This window comes from Otolemur garnettii, unplaced genomic scaffold, assembly GCF_000181295.1.
Source record: "Otolemur garnettii isolate 467f Iridium unplaced genomic scaffold, OtoGar3 scaffold00163, whole genome shotgun sequence".
Classification (NCBI taxonomy): Eukaryota; Metazoa; Chordata; class Mammalia; order Primates; family Galagidae; genus Otolemur; species Otolemur garnettii.
This window is the reverse complement of record NW_003852558.1, coordinates 1,918,340-1,931,682: the sequence shown is the minus strand read 5'-3', so window position 1 is coordinate 1,931,682 and position 13,343 is coordinate 1,918,340. Positions and strand designations below refer to the sequence as shown.

General features: G+C 38.7%; 1 protein-coding gene across 1 annotated transcript; it reads left to right on the top strand.

Annotated features, from left to right (window-relative positions):
- Positions 1-1,655: 1,655 nt before the first annotated feature.
- On the top strand, positions 1,656-10,112 carry ELOC (elongin C). Its single transcript, XM_023519231.1, has 2 exons — positions 1,656-1,821; positions 9,384-10,112. Exons 1-2 carry the CDS (start codon positions 1,722-1,724, stop codon positions 9,572-9,574), a joined length of 291 nt encoding a protein of 96 aa, XP_023374999.1. The 5' UTR covers positions 1,656-1,721; the 3' UTR covers positions 9,575-10,112.
- Positions 10,113-13,343: the final 3,231 nt, after the last annotated feature.

Genomic DNA, 13,343 nt, shown 5'->3' with positions numbered 1-13,343 from the left:
GTCCCAGCTACTTGGGAGGCTGAGGCAGGAGACTCGCTTGAGTTGGAGGTTGCTGTGAGCTGTGATGCCATGGCACTCTACCCAGGGGGATAGCTTGAGGCTCTGTCTAAAATAAATAAATAAATAAATAAAAGATTTTATTGCACACATGTATACAATGCTTCATACGTAAATACTTCAGTCCGTGTTCAGAATTTCCCAAGTGTTGAAGTAGTATTCATTATAGCAGGTTTATTTTTTAATCTTGTGCATTAACTTGTCTTAGTCTCCTTTGAACAGTTCCCTACTTTGTGTGTAAGAGAGACAAGATGTCTGTCACCCAGGCAGTGATCACCCCTCACTGCAGTCTCCAACTTCTGGGCTCAAGCAGTCTTCCTGCTTCAACCTCCCAAGTACCTGCTACTATAGGCATGCACCACTGTGCCCTGTTAATTTTTTTATTTTTTATAGAAACAGGGTCTTGCTTTTGCTCAGGCTGCTTTTGAACTCCAGGCCCAAGTAGTCCTCCCAGGTAGGCCTCCCAAAATGCTGGGATTACAGATGTTAATCACCATGCATTAATAAGTGGATATTTATGGCTGCATAGCCCTTTAGCTTTATCTTTCTCTTACTGCTTCTTTTTTTTAGAGACAGAGTCTCACTTTGTCACCCTCGGTAGAGTGCTGTGCTGTCACAGCTCACAGCAACCTCCAGCTCTTGGGCTTAGGCGATTCTCTTGCCTCAGCCTCCCGAGTAGCTGTGACTACAGGTGCCCACCACAACACCCAGCTATTTTTTTGTTGCAGTTTGGCTGGGGCCAGGTTCGAACCTGCCACCCACAGTATATGGGGCCGGTGCCCAATGCACTGAGCCGCAGGCACCGCCCTTACTGCTTCTTTCTAGGGCTTCCTAAATGTTTAGAATAAGCCCTAAGGTACTATCTTTTGTACATTAGTAATTGCAAAATTTAAAATTCTGTTACAGTACAAAATTGTAAAAGTTATATATGTGAGGAAAGATCTTAGGATGTACACAAAATACTCCCTAAAAAAGTCATGCTGAGCTGGCTACTTTGGCAGAAGCCAGCACATTGTTATTGGGGATGCTAGTAGCAAAGTTAACACCTGTGCATTCTATCTCCTTACCTCAATTTTGAATTTTTAAGGACTGATATTTTGTCTCCATTATTTTAATCATGCAGTGATTTAAAACTGTGCAGTAAATATTTTGATAATTATTTTTATGGATCAAGAGTAAAATGTTCAGTAAAAGAACCCTTAACTTTGGACTTATGAGAGGAAGTTCAGCTCACATGGTATATAAACATTCATTCATAAACAGTGTTCTTCTAAAACTGAGTATTCTGGGTGATAGAATAAAGTATACTATTTAAATATTTTGTCTTCACCTTCAAATTTGAATGTGCTGCTTTGGTCACAAAAAGTTAATACCTCCTTGAAAAATACTGGATGCTAGTAAATTTTTACCTAAAGTAGCATTGTTGAATCTAGACTTTTTCTGACATTGGCAAATGTTTAGACAGTAGTAAAACAAGGAGTTAAAAACTTGAAAGTCTTGGTGGCTATTATCTTCCAGAAATGTTTCTGGCCTGAGTTCTTCACATTTTATCCTTGGTAATAAATCTGTTTCTTTTTAATCATTATATGATTCAAAAATCATTTTACTACTTCACTTTAGATGGAGAGGAGAAAACCTATGGTGGCTGTGAAGGCCCTGATGCCATGTATGTCAAATTGATATCTTCTGATGGTCATGAATTTATTGTAAAAAGAGAACATGCACTAACATCAGGAACAATAAAAGCCATGTTGAGTGGCCCAGGTAACTGCAGTTCTTTCCTTTTCTTCATATTTTTCACTTTTAATAATTTCAAAATGTGTTTTTAATTGAATTAAATGACTCAGCATTTAAAGAGAAGGAATAATTCTTGTAATATTATTGCATTCTTGTTTGCATTGAAAAAAATTAGTTTCGGTCGGTACCTTGTGGCTCAAGTGGCTAAGGCACCAGCCACATAGACCTGAGCTGGCGGGTTCAAATCCAGCCTGGGCCCACCAAACAACAGTAACGGCTGCAACCAAAAAATAGCCAGGCGTTGTGTTGGGCACCTATAATCCCAGCTACTTGGGAGGTGGAGGCAGGAGAATCGCTTGAGCCAGGAGTGGGAGGTTGCTGTGAGCTGTGATGCCACAGCATTCTACCCAGGGTGACAGCTTGAGGCTCTGTCTCAAAAAAAAAAAAAAGAAAAAGAAAAAAATTATAGTTTCTTTCAATTTCTGTTTTTAGCCACTTACCCTCCAGGTTTCTTTCTTATTTTTCTTTTTTTTTTTTTTTTTGGAGACAGTCTCATTCTGCTACCCAGGTTAGAGTGCCATGGCATCACGCTAGCTCACAGTAGCCTCTGGGTTCAAGTGATTCTCCTGCCTCAGCCTCCTGAAGAGCCACAACTCCGAGCTATTTTTTCTATTTTTAGTAAAGATGGAGTTACTATCTTTTTTTTTTTTTTGCAGTTTTTGGCTGGAGCTGGGTTTGAACCTGCGAACTCCGGTATATGGGGCTGACGCCCTACTCCTTTGAGCCATAGGCGCCACTTGGAGTTACTGTCTTGCTCAAGCTGGTCTTAAACTCCTAAGCTCAAGCTATCCTTCCTCAGGCTCCCAGAGTGCTAAGATTACAGGCATGCACCATCACACACAGCCAAACCACTACAAATTTCAGTATGACTGAATTAATTATTTTGTAATAAAGTTTGTTTGCCTACATTAGTCTTCGTGGCCAACTTTTTAACCACAGATCTAAATAAAATTGGTGATTTGTATTCCTAGTTAGGTATAGTTATCTGTCAAAGTTAACACCTCCCAACCTCCCAAGTCTCTATTCTTACCTTTTTTTCTTGAACTAAAATTCACATAATAAAGAAATCCTGTTTTAAAGTGTACAATCCATTGGCATTTTCTATCTTCACAGCATTTTGCAGCCATCACCTTTAGTTCTAAAACATTTTTACTATTTAAGAAGTAAACGTTGATGCATTAGACTGTCACTACTCAGTCCCATTCTCTATTCCCAGTGTCTGACAGCCACTGCTTTCTGGTTTACCTGTTCCATACATTTCATCTAAGTAGAATCAAGGGCTGAGTACAGTGCCTCACACCTGTAATACCAGTGCTTTGGGAGGCCAAGGTGAGAGGATTACTAGAGCCCAAGAGTTTAAGACCAACCTGGGTAACACAGCAAGACTCTGTCTCTACAAAAAATTAATTATTAGCTGTGCATGGTGCTTGTTTATAATCCTAGCTATTCTGGAGGGTGAGGTGGGAGCTTGAGTCCAGGAGTTCAACCCTGCAGTTAACTATGAGCATACCACTCCAACGTAGGCAAGAGAAACCCTATCTCTAAAAAAATAATCATCAAGAAACAGAATCATACAGTATGTTGCCTTTTGTGTCTGGCTTTTGTTACTTGGCATAATGCTTTCAAGGTTTAACCATGCAGTATCATGTATAGTACTTAATTCCTTTTTATGGCTAAATAATGTTCTACTATGTGAATATATCACATTTTTTATTTTTAATTATTTTGGGTACATAATAGTTGTATATATTCATAGGGTGTGTATGATATTTTGATACAGGCATACAATGTATATTAATCAGATCAGGGTAATTGGAGTATTCATTACCTCATGCATTTGAATATACCATATTTTGTCAATCTTTTCATTAATTGGTAAATATTTGGGTTGTTTCTACCTTTCTGTTATCATGAATAGTTCCTCTGTGAACATTAATGTATGAATATTTGCTTGAAACCTGCTTTCATTTCTTTGGCTTATCCACACTGGAGTGGAATTGTTTGAGCATATGATAGATAACTGTTAAAATTTTGGAGGAACCACCAAACTTTTCATAGCAGCTGAATTATTTTGCATTCCTACCAACAAGTGTCCTAGGGTTCCTGTTTTTTGCGGTTTTTTTTTTTTTTTTGGCCAGGGCTAGGTTTGAACCCACCACCTCCAGCATATGGGGCTGGCGCTCTACTCCTTTGAGCCACAGGCGCTGCCCAGGGTTCCTGTTTTTACACATCCTGTTCAGTATTTATTGTTCTCTGTCTTTCTGATTGTAGCTATCCTAGCGAGTATATAGTGATAGCCCCATGGTTTTGATTTGCATGTTCTTAATAACTAATGATGTTGAACATTATTTCATATGCTCACAGGCCATTTGCTAATCCTCTTTGGAGAAATGTCTGTTCAAGCATTTTGCCATTTTTGAATTGGGTCATATGTCTTTTTGTTGTTGAATTGTAAGAGTTCTTTATTAATTCTCAGTAGTACATCCTTTTCAGATGTATGATGAGCCAAAATTTTCTCCTGTCCCATAGGTTTGTCTTTTCTTTTCTCTTCTTTTTTTTTTTTATTTTGTCATTCTCTTGCCTCAGCCTCCTAAGTAGCTGGGACTACGAGAACCAGCCACAATGCCCACCTGTTTTTTTTGGTTGCAGTTGTCGTTGTTGTTTAGCAGGCACTGGGCCAGGCTCGAACTTGCCAGCCTCGGTGCATGTGGCAGCCACCCTAGTCGCTGAGCTAGGGGTGCCAAGCCCATAGTCTTTTCTTGATGATGTCATTTGAAGCACAAAAATGTTTAATTTTGCTGAAGTGTGATTTTTCTTTTGTTTTTATGTCACATATAAGAATCTATTGACAAATCTAGCCTCATGGAGATCTCATGAAGTTAAATTCACTTGTTTTTTCCTTGAAGTTGTATGGATTTGGCTCTTACATTTAGATTTTTCATTTTAAGTTATATTACACTTTTAGGAAGGGAGCAACTTTATTCTTTCACATGTGTATATCTCACTACTATTTGTTAAAGAGACCATTCTTTCCCTGTGAATGGTCTTGGCACCTCTGTTGAAAATTCATTGACCACAGATGTGTGTATTTATTTCTGGGATCTCTATTCTCTTGATCTGTATGAGGCCTCTTAGTTTGTTTTTCTGTTGCAAGATTATTTGGCTGTTTGGGATCTCTCGAAATTCCTCTTGTGTGTGTTTTACTATAGAGAGTTTAATAGAGAAATTGTGTAATACACCCAATCTTATTTTGTTTCAGTATTTCTAAATTTTTTGGAGTATTTTGAGCAAATTCCTGACTTAGTCTCCTTTCATGGTCTTGCTTTGCTGCCCAGGCTAGAGTATGGTGGCAGCGTCATAGCTCACTACAACCTCAAACTCCTGGGTTCAGAAGATCGTCTTACCTCAGCCTCCCAAGAATCTGGGAGGCATGTGCCATGAAGCCCAGCCGGATGTCCACATTTCAGATCCAGTTAACATTTTGTCCTATAGGGCGGCGCCTGTGGCTCAGTGGGTAGGGCGCTGGCCTCATATACCGAGGGTGGTGGATTCGAGCCCGGCCGCAGCCAAACTGTAACAAAAAATAGCCAAGCGTTGTGGTGGGTACCTGTAGTCCCAGCCACTCGGGAGGCTGAGGCAAGAAAATTGCCTAAGCCCAGGAGTTGGAGGTTGCTGTGAGCTGTAACATCATGACACTCTACACTGAGGGCAATAGGGCGAGACTGTCTCTGGGAAAAAAAAATCATTTTGTCCTATAAACTCCTAGCTAGAATTCTAGAGACTTGATTTGACTCTGGTTTATTTTTCTAGGCAAGAATACTTTCTTTATAGCTGGTATGTACAGTTGTATTTCTGTTTGTTATCATATCTTTTTGATATTAAGTTTGATCAGAGTTCCAGGATTGTCAGGCTAATTCATACATGAAAAACTCCCCAGTCTGACTGACTTATTGTGATTATTGCTGAGCTTTCCTTCATTTGGTTTACAAAATGGTGATTTTCTAATTGTGTCATTTCTTCCGCATTTATCAGTAGAATTCTCATACAAGGAACTATTTGGTTACCTTGAAATATAGTCTGTATAGGAAAGACAAGATAAATGCTTAATTTTCTGCCTTTGCATATAATTTTTCAAGTAAAAAGTGTTTTCTTTTTGAGAGTTTGTATATTATCATGAACTCATGATTTTTTATATTTCATGCTTTTGAGTCTGTTAGACTCATTCTTACTGGTGTTCAGGTTCTTCCATTCGCTCCATTTTTATTCCAGAAAGAGCCACATTGAGTGGGTTCCTGTGTCCTTTTGATATGACTCCATTGGTCTTTATTAGCTATGCTACTTTTTGTAATAAGATTTCTCAGGTTTCTCTGTACATTATCCCCCAAACCTGAAAACAGTTGTTTTCCCAAAGAGCCTTGTTTTCTTTTAGTATAAAATGGCATTTAGAGGCCCCAGTCTGGGTGCCAGAGATACACGTTGCTCCTGGGCCGAACTTTTTGTTAGTCTTTTTCACTGGACAGTCCTGAGACATATTTTATTTTAGTTTATTATTTTTTTTTCTGTTGTTGAGACAGTCTCACTATGTCACCCTTGGTATAGGGCCCTGGCATCACAGCTCACAGCAACCTCAAATTCTTGGGCTTACAGTGATTCTCTTGCCTCCGCCTCCCAAGTAGCTGGGACTACAGGCTCCCACCACAACACATGGCTAGTTTTTGTTGCAGTTGTCATTGTTGTTTGGCCTGAGCTCAGTTCAAGCCCGCCAGCCTCCAGGTATGTAGCTGATCCCCTAACCACTGTGCTATGAGCGCCAAGCCAACTAAGATGTATTTTAGAGAGGAATAATCAACAAATGTCAACAAAATTTAAATTGTAAATTAAGATTAGGACCTGGACAAGTGGCTCATGCCTAAAATCCTAGCACTCTCAGAGGCTAAGGCAGGAGGATCACTTGAGCTCAGGAGTTTAAGACCAGCCTGAGTAAGATCAAGACCCCAACTCTACTAAAAACAGCACCTGTGATCCCAGCTTCATGGGAGGCTATAGCAGGAGTATTGCTTGAACCCCAGAGTTTAAGGTTGCTGTGGGCTAAGCTGATGCCATGGCACTGTAGCCTGGCTTTTTATAAATTTGATCTTTAATTTAAACATAAGATTTATTATCTTTGAAGGATCAGGAAAACATTCAACCTAAAACTAATGTTTGCAGAGAAAGGAATGAAGTACTGATACATGCTACGATGACAGGTGCAATTCCAAAACTCGCCAAGTGGGGAAAAAAAGAGGTCACATGTTTATTATTCTATTTATATGAAATATCCAGAATGGATAAATCCATAGAGACAGAAAGCAGATTAGTGTTTGCTAGAGGCTACTGGATGGGATTTAACTACTTAATGGGTTTACTTTGGGTGATGAAAACGTTTTGTAACTAGAGGGAATGGTTTTGCAACTTTGTGAAAGTACAAATGCCACTTCCTACACTGTATACTTTAAAATGGTTAATTTGATGGGATGTCAATTTCACCTCAACAAAAAGAACACTAATTTTTGTCTGGTATCAAAGGCTGAAGTGCTTATTTGTAGTATTTCATTACATATATTTAACAAAGGGAATTTTAGTTATTGTCAAATTAAACTTTACCGTACTGTGAATTATTTGCTGAGTCATACTGTCCTCTGAACGTACATCACCAAATAGACCAGTGCTGTTCAATCTTTTTTTAATCTCATGGCACACTTCAACCTATAGTTAAACTTCCATGGCACACTTAAATTAGGTTGATCTATAAAAAGAGTTAAGGAAAGAATATACTTAGTGTGCTTTGAACTTATTTCAATTTTTTTTTTCCTGCAACAGAGTCACAAACTGTCACTCTGCGTAGAGGGCTGTGGCAACATCTCTCACAGCAACCTTCAACTCTTGGCTCAAGCAATCCTCATGCTTCAGTTTTTCTATTTTTTATATAGATGGGGTCTTAATTTTTGCTCATGCTGGTCTTGAACTCGTGAGCTCAAGCAATCCACCCACCTTGGCCTCCCAGAGTGTTAGGATTACAGGCTTTTTAAATATCATTAATTATTGGGCTGGGTGCAGTGGCTCACGCCTATAAAAATGCTAAATGATACAGCCTTTACATGGATGTAGAAATTTTGAGAAATGACTAAAAAACTTTATAAACAAAGGAGATCATATTTTCAAAAACTGAGAAAGAAACAATGGATTTCCTTTCCTGTAAGATTTCTTTGAAATAGTCTTTCTCTTACTTTATGCTTATATATTCACATACAGCCAGAAAAATCAAATCAGAAAATCTTATTTGTGCTCACTTTATTTTTACATGGTACTTCAGTAAAACACAGGGCTTCTAATGATTCATAAAGACTTTGATCCCTGGACCAAATCTTCCAAAGGAATGATACAGTTTTTGTCATCTTGCTCACCTTTCAGTAATCATGCCACCAAGATTCTTAGAAAAAGCTATTTAAGTGTCCAGCTCACAGGGAGAGAATTAGAATTTTAAAATTCAGTCTTGAGGGCTGAGTGCAGTGGCTCATTTCTATAATCCTAGCACTCTGGGAGGCAGAGGCAGGAGGATCACTTTAACCCGGGAGTCTGAGGTTGCCATTACCTAGGCTGCCACCACAGCACTCTATCCTGGGCAACAAAATGAGACTCTGTCTGAAAACAAAACAAAACAAATTTCTCTTGATGAATTTCAAATTGCTGTTTTTTGTTTTTTGAGTGTCTCACTCAGTCACCTTGGGGTTAAGTGCTGTGGCATCATAGCTCACAGCAACCTCAAACTCTTGAGCTCAAGCAATTCTCTTGCCTCAGCCTCCCAAGTAGCTGGGACTACAGGCTCCCAGCTGTTAGAGATGGGAACTCACTCTTGCTCTGTCTGGTCTCAAACTCCTGAGCGCAAGCAATGCTCTCACCTCGGCCTCCTACAGTGCTGGGATTATAAGTGTGAGCCACTGCACTGGGCCTAGACAGCTTAGGCGAGTCTCTTACCTCAGCCTCCCAAGTAGCTGGGACTGCAGGCACCCACCACAATGCCCAGCTATTTTTATCTTCATCTTTTAAATTAGAGAATTTCTGATGTTAATTGGGGTTATTCTTGTAACATCTATTAGTTTTCTAGGTATTTTCCATAACAAAATACCACACAGGCTGAGCGGCTTAAACTGTAATTTTCTTACCATTCTAGAGGGTAAGAAAGGTTGAAGATTAAGGTGTTGGCAGAATTGGGATTTTTTCCTGAGGCAACTCCCCTTGGCTTGTAGAGAGCCATCTGCACCCTTTGTCTCCCCATGGTCTTCCCTCCATCCCTATCTAATCTCTTCTTACAAGGACAGCCAATCAAATTTGATTGTCACCCATATAACCTCATTTTAACTTAATTACGTCTTTAAAGACTTTATCTCCAAACAGTAAGATTTTAAGGTACTAGTGGTTAAGACTGCAACTTGTAAGTGCAGTGGGGAGACAATTCAACCCATAACATCCATAATTCTTTTGTTTTACAGGTCAGTTTGCTGAGAATGAAACCAATGAGGTCAATTTTAGAGAGATCCCTTCACATGTGCTGTCAAAAGTATGCATGTATTTTACCTACAAGGTTCGCTACACTAACAGCTCCACGGAGATTCCTGAATTCCCAATTGCACCTGAAATTGCACTGGAACTGCTGATGGCTGCGAACTTCCTAGATTGTTAAATAAAATAAATTATAATAAACTGTTAATTTTTTCAGTATTTAATACCTGTAGTTCAGTTAGTAATTTTTTCATATATAGCATGTTGCCTGTATGCAGTTGAACTATAAAAGTTCATTGCAAAACAGATTATCTTGTTTTTTGCATAGCAATCAGGGTTGAAGTTTGTTTGCTATATCAACAAATTAAGGACATTTTCACAAACAGAAATAAACGATATGCCAATTTGTAGGTGGTTTTGCTTTATCCTTTGGATGTGACTTTTAAAAGTAGAGCAATGATTATACAGTAAATGCTGAAATTTAGGCATAAATGAACACATACTACAGGTAAAAAATGGGGCTAAGTATTTTTATGTTTTTAGTGTTTTTTTAAAAACCTATTCTGGTCATATAGCCGCCATTAGCATTACTAGAGTTATGCAAATAATTGCATTATAAACATGTTTATAACTTAGCCAAAACATTGATTTTTTTATAACTCTTCAAGAATAAGAGTTGAAATTTCTTATGTCTTTTGATAAACTGCAGTATTGTTTAAGTGTATCTTGTCCTTTTGTTTGTTGCTACAATTTAAGAAATTTATTTAAAAGCAATTTTGGGAGGTAACTAGGTATAGCTTTTGAAGCAGTAACTGAACTACATAGTCAGATGGTCAACAAGTAAACTACATGACTTAGAATGCTTGCGCATTGTGCATTTTGGACTGATCAAAGTACTGTATTTTCATTGACTATAAAGTTTCCTTTGCAATTTTCATTCTTCCTTTATAGTCCTTTGTTGTGATTACACTTCCAATTGCTTAAATGTGTTTTAAAAGACTCACTATGAACTTTATCTAGATCTTAAAAGCTAGATTTTTCAGAACTGTTCCAGTCTTCCTTCATCCAACTGGGATGTTGTACAATAACATGTAGAGAGGTACCCTGAAAATCTTATAATGCACTTATACATGAATTATCTTCTATTAAGTAAAATATCTCAATAAACAGGATACCCATAAATAGGTTTTCAGCTGAAATCAGACTCACAAGGAAGTCATTCAGCTTTTTTAGTAACCAGTCAAAAAACATTTCAAAACCTATAACCAAGTGTCCTGCTTAGGCCTGGGAAAAGAAGCACTGGAGATGGGTGTAGTCTATCTTAATAGTAGAACAAAGTTGTCATTTGATGGTCTATGAACTTAAGACTTAAGTTTATTTCTTCAAGACTGTCTTAATATGAACTGACTCTTCCGGAAGCTGCAAAAACCATAAACAAAAGCAATTTTTTCTCAGAATACCTACACATAGCTTTTCAGCTTATTGAAAGCAGTTAAAGATACATTGCATATTTTTAGTAATTTCTTAAGGTAATACTGGTACATATTTTAGTGTAAGAAGGTTATTTATCAAGTATAAGAATTATATTCTGGGCTCGGCGCCTATAGCTCAACCGGCTAAGGTGCCAGCCACATACACCTAAGGTGGCGGGTTCGAATCCCCAGCCTGGACCCGCCAAACAACAATGATGGCTGCAACCAAAAAATAACCGGGCGTTGTGGCGGGCACCTGTGGTCCCAGCTACTTGGGAGGCAGAGGCAGGAGACTCGCTTGAGCCCAGGAGTTGGAGGTTGCTGTGAGCTGTAATGCCACAGCACTCTACCCAGGGGGACAGCTTGAGGCTCTGTCTCAAAAAAAAAAAAAAAAGAATTATATTCTGGGGCGGTGCCTGTGGCTCAGAGAGTAGGGCGCCGGCCCCATATATTGAGAGTGGCAGGTTCAAACCCAGCCCTGGCCAAACTTTACTGAGGGCAACAAAGTAAGACTCTTGTCTCTTAAAAAAAAAAATGCTGCCCCTTGGTGACAAATAATGTCAACTATAAACCTAAATGTTGATTTCAAAAGTTAAGCTAGCTAGAAATAAAGTTTAACTTGACCAGTTTTTTTACTTGCTGTTCATAACTATTCCTTCTCTGGCATTGACTGGTTTTTATAGGTTACTTTATGTATTAGATCCAGAAGTAACCTTACGTTTAAGACATTAACATAAAACTGAAACAAAGATTAGGTAAACATGTATATCTTGAAGCAAATGGTATTTGCATGTTAATAAAGGCTGATTAAAAGGTATGAGGAACACTTGGTGTTTGATCTTTTTAGCCTTAGCTTTCTTTTTCTGAGGATTCATGAAACTGTTTGCTTCAGGACATCTTGCCATATGATTTAATATTTGGAATAATAGCATTGAAATCTTAGTGGGCATGGTGGCACATGTCTATAATTCTAGCACTTTGGGAGGCCAAGGCAGGAAGATGGCTTGAGGCCCAGAGTTTGAGACCAGACTGGGCAACACAGTGAGACCCTGTCTCTGCAAAATTTTTTTAAAAATTAACCAGGCGTAATTGTGTGCACCTGTTGTCCCACCTATTAGGCTCAGGCAGAAGGCACTCGAGCCCAGGAGTTTAGGGGTGCAAACTCGTACGATCATAGCACTGCACTCCTGTCCAAGCAACAGAGCAAAACCCTGTCTCAAGAAAAAAAAACCTAAATGATTTTCTAGTAATTAGCTTCACTTTTTGAATTATGTACACATCTCCCCAATATATTTTTTCTGCATAAAAAATAATACTTTAATATTTCACTTTTGTCCTGTCTAGATTATGCTTTTTAGATTGTGTATCTTTCATGCAGTTAGTGTCAACAGATGAGTCTCCTACTTTTTATTTTCTTGAGTCAGTGTCTCTGTCACCCTGGGTAGAGTGCTATGGCATCATAGCTCACAGCAACCTCAAACTCTTGGGCTTGAGTAGTCCTCTTGCCTCAGCCTCCTGAGTAGCTGGAACTACCGGTGCCTGGCTGATTTTCCTATTTTTAGTAGAGATGAGATCTCACTCTTGTTCAGGCTTGTCTGGAACTCCTTAGGTCATGCAATCCACCAGCCTAGGCCTGTCAGAGTGCTATGATTACAGGCGTGAGCCACCACTCCCAGCCTCCCCGCTTTTAAAGATCCTTATTTATACTGAGAGGTAGAATTTACTACAGGGGATAGAACTGTCATCTTGGTGTGAGTCACTTTGCTAAGCTTATCAATTATTCTTTGAAAATAGGGTACATATTCTAAGAAATAATGTAAAATTGCTGTTTAAGAGTGAAGAGTGTTTACGTCAAGTTATTCCTATCTGTGTAGAGGAAATTTCACACAATAACAAAGCTTTAATGTATCCAGTTTTAGGAGTGCTAAATTGAGCCTTTGGCTGTATCTAAGTGTGATACAGCACAAGGTCTGGTAGTCAGAAGATGCCATTGATCTTTTATGTATTGTGTTTTATTTGCAATATGTAAATCTGGTTTATTTGCAAGCCAATCATATATGTGCTAATATTTTAAATTCCTATTAGGCTAAACTTCTAAATATTATGCCTGCTGGTTTGTTAGTTTAAACAAATATTCATTAGCCTAGAAATATTTTGGTATATTAAATGGAGCACCAACCTGGGAGTTGGAAAGTCTAAGAACTTTTATGCTAATTAGTCATGTGACCTTGAACAAGTTCTGGGGCCCCCATTTCCCACCTGTAGAATTAGCAGGCTGCATATCTGTAGGGTAAAGTTACCATCTTATTTTTTCAATTGTGAATATGGCTTAAACCCAAGATTGTAACATTACAGATGATGAGATTTAGGAAAGTTAAGAACTAGAGGGAAGGCTTGGTGCCTGTAGCTCAGCGTCTAGGGCGCCAGCCACATACACCAGAGCTGGCGAGTTTGAATCCAGCCCAGGCCTGCCAAACA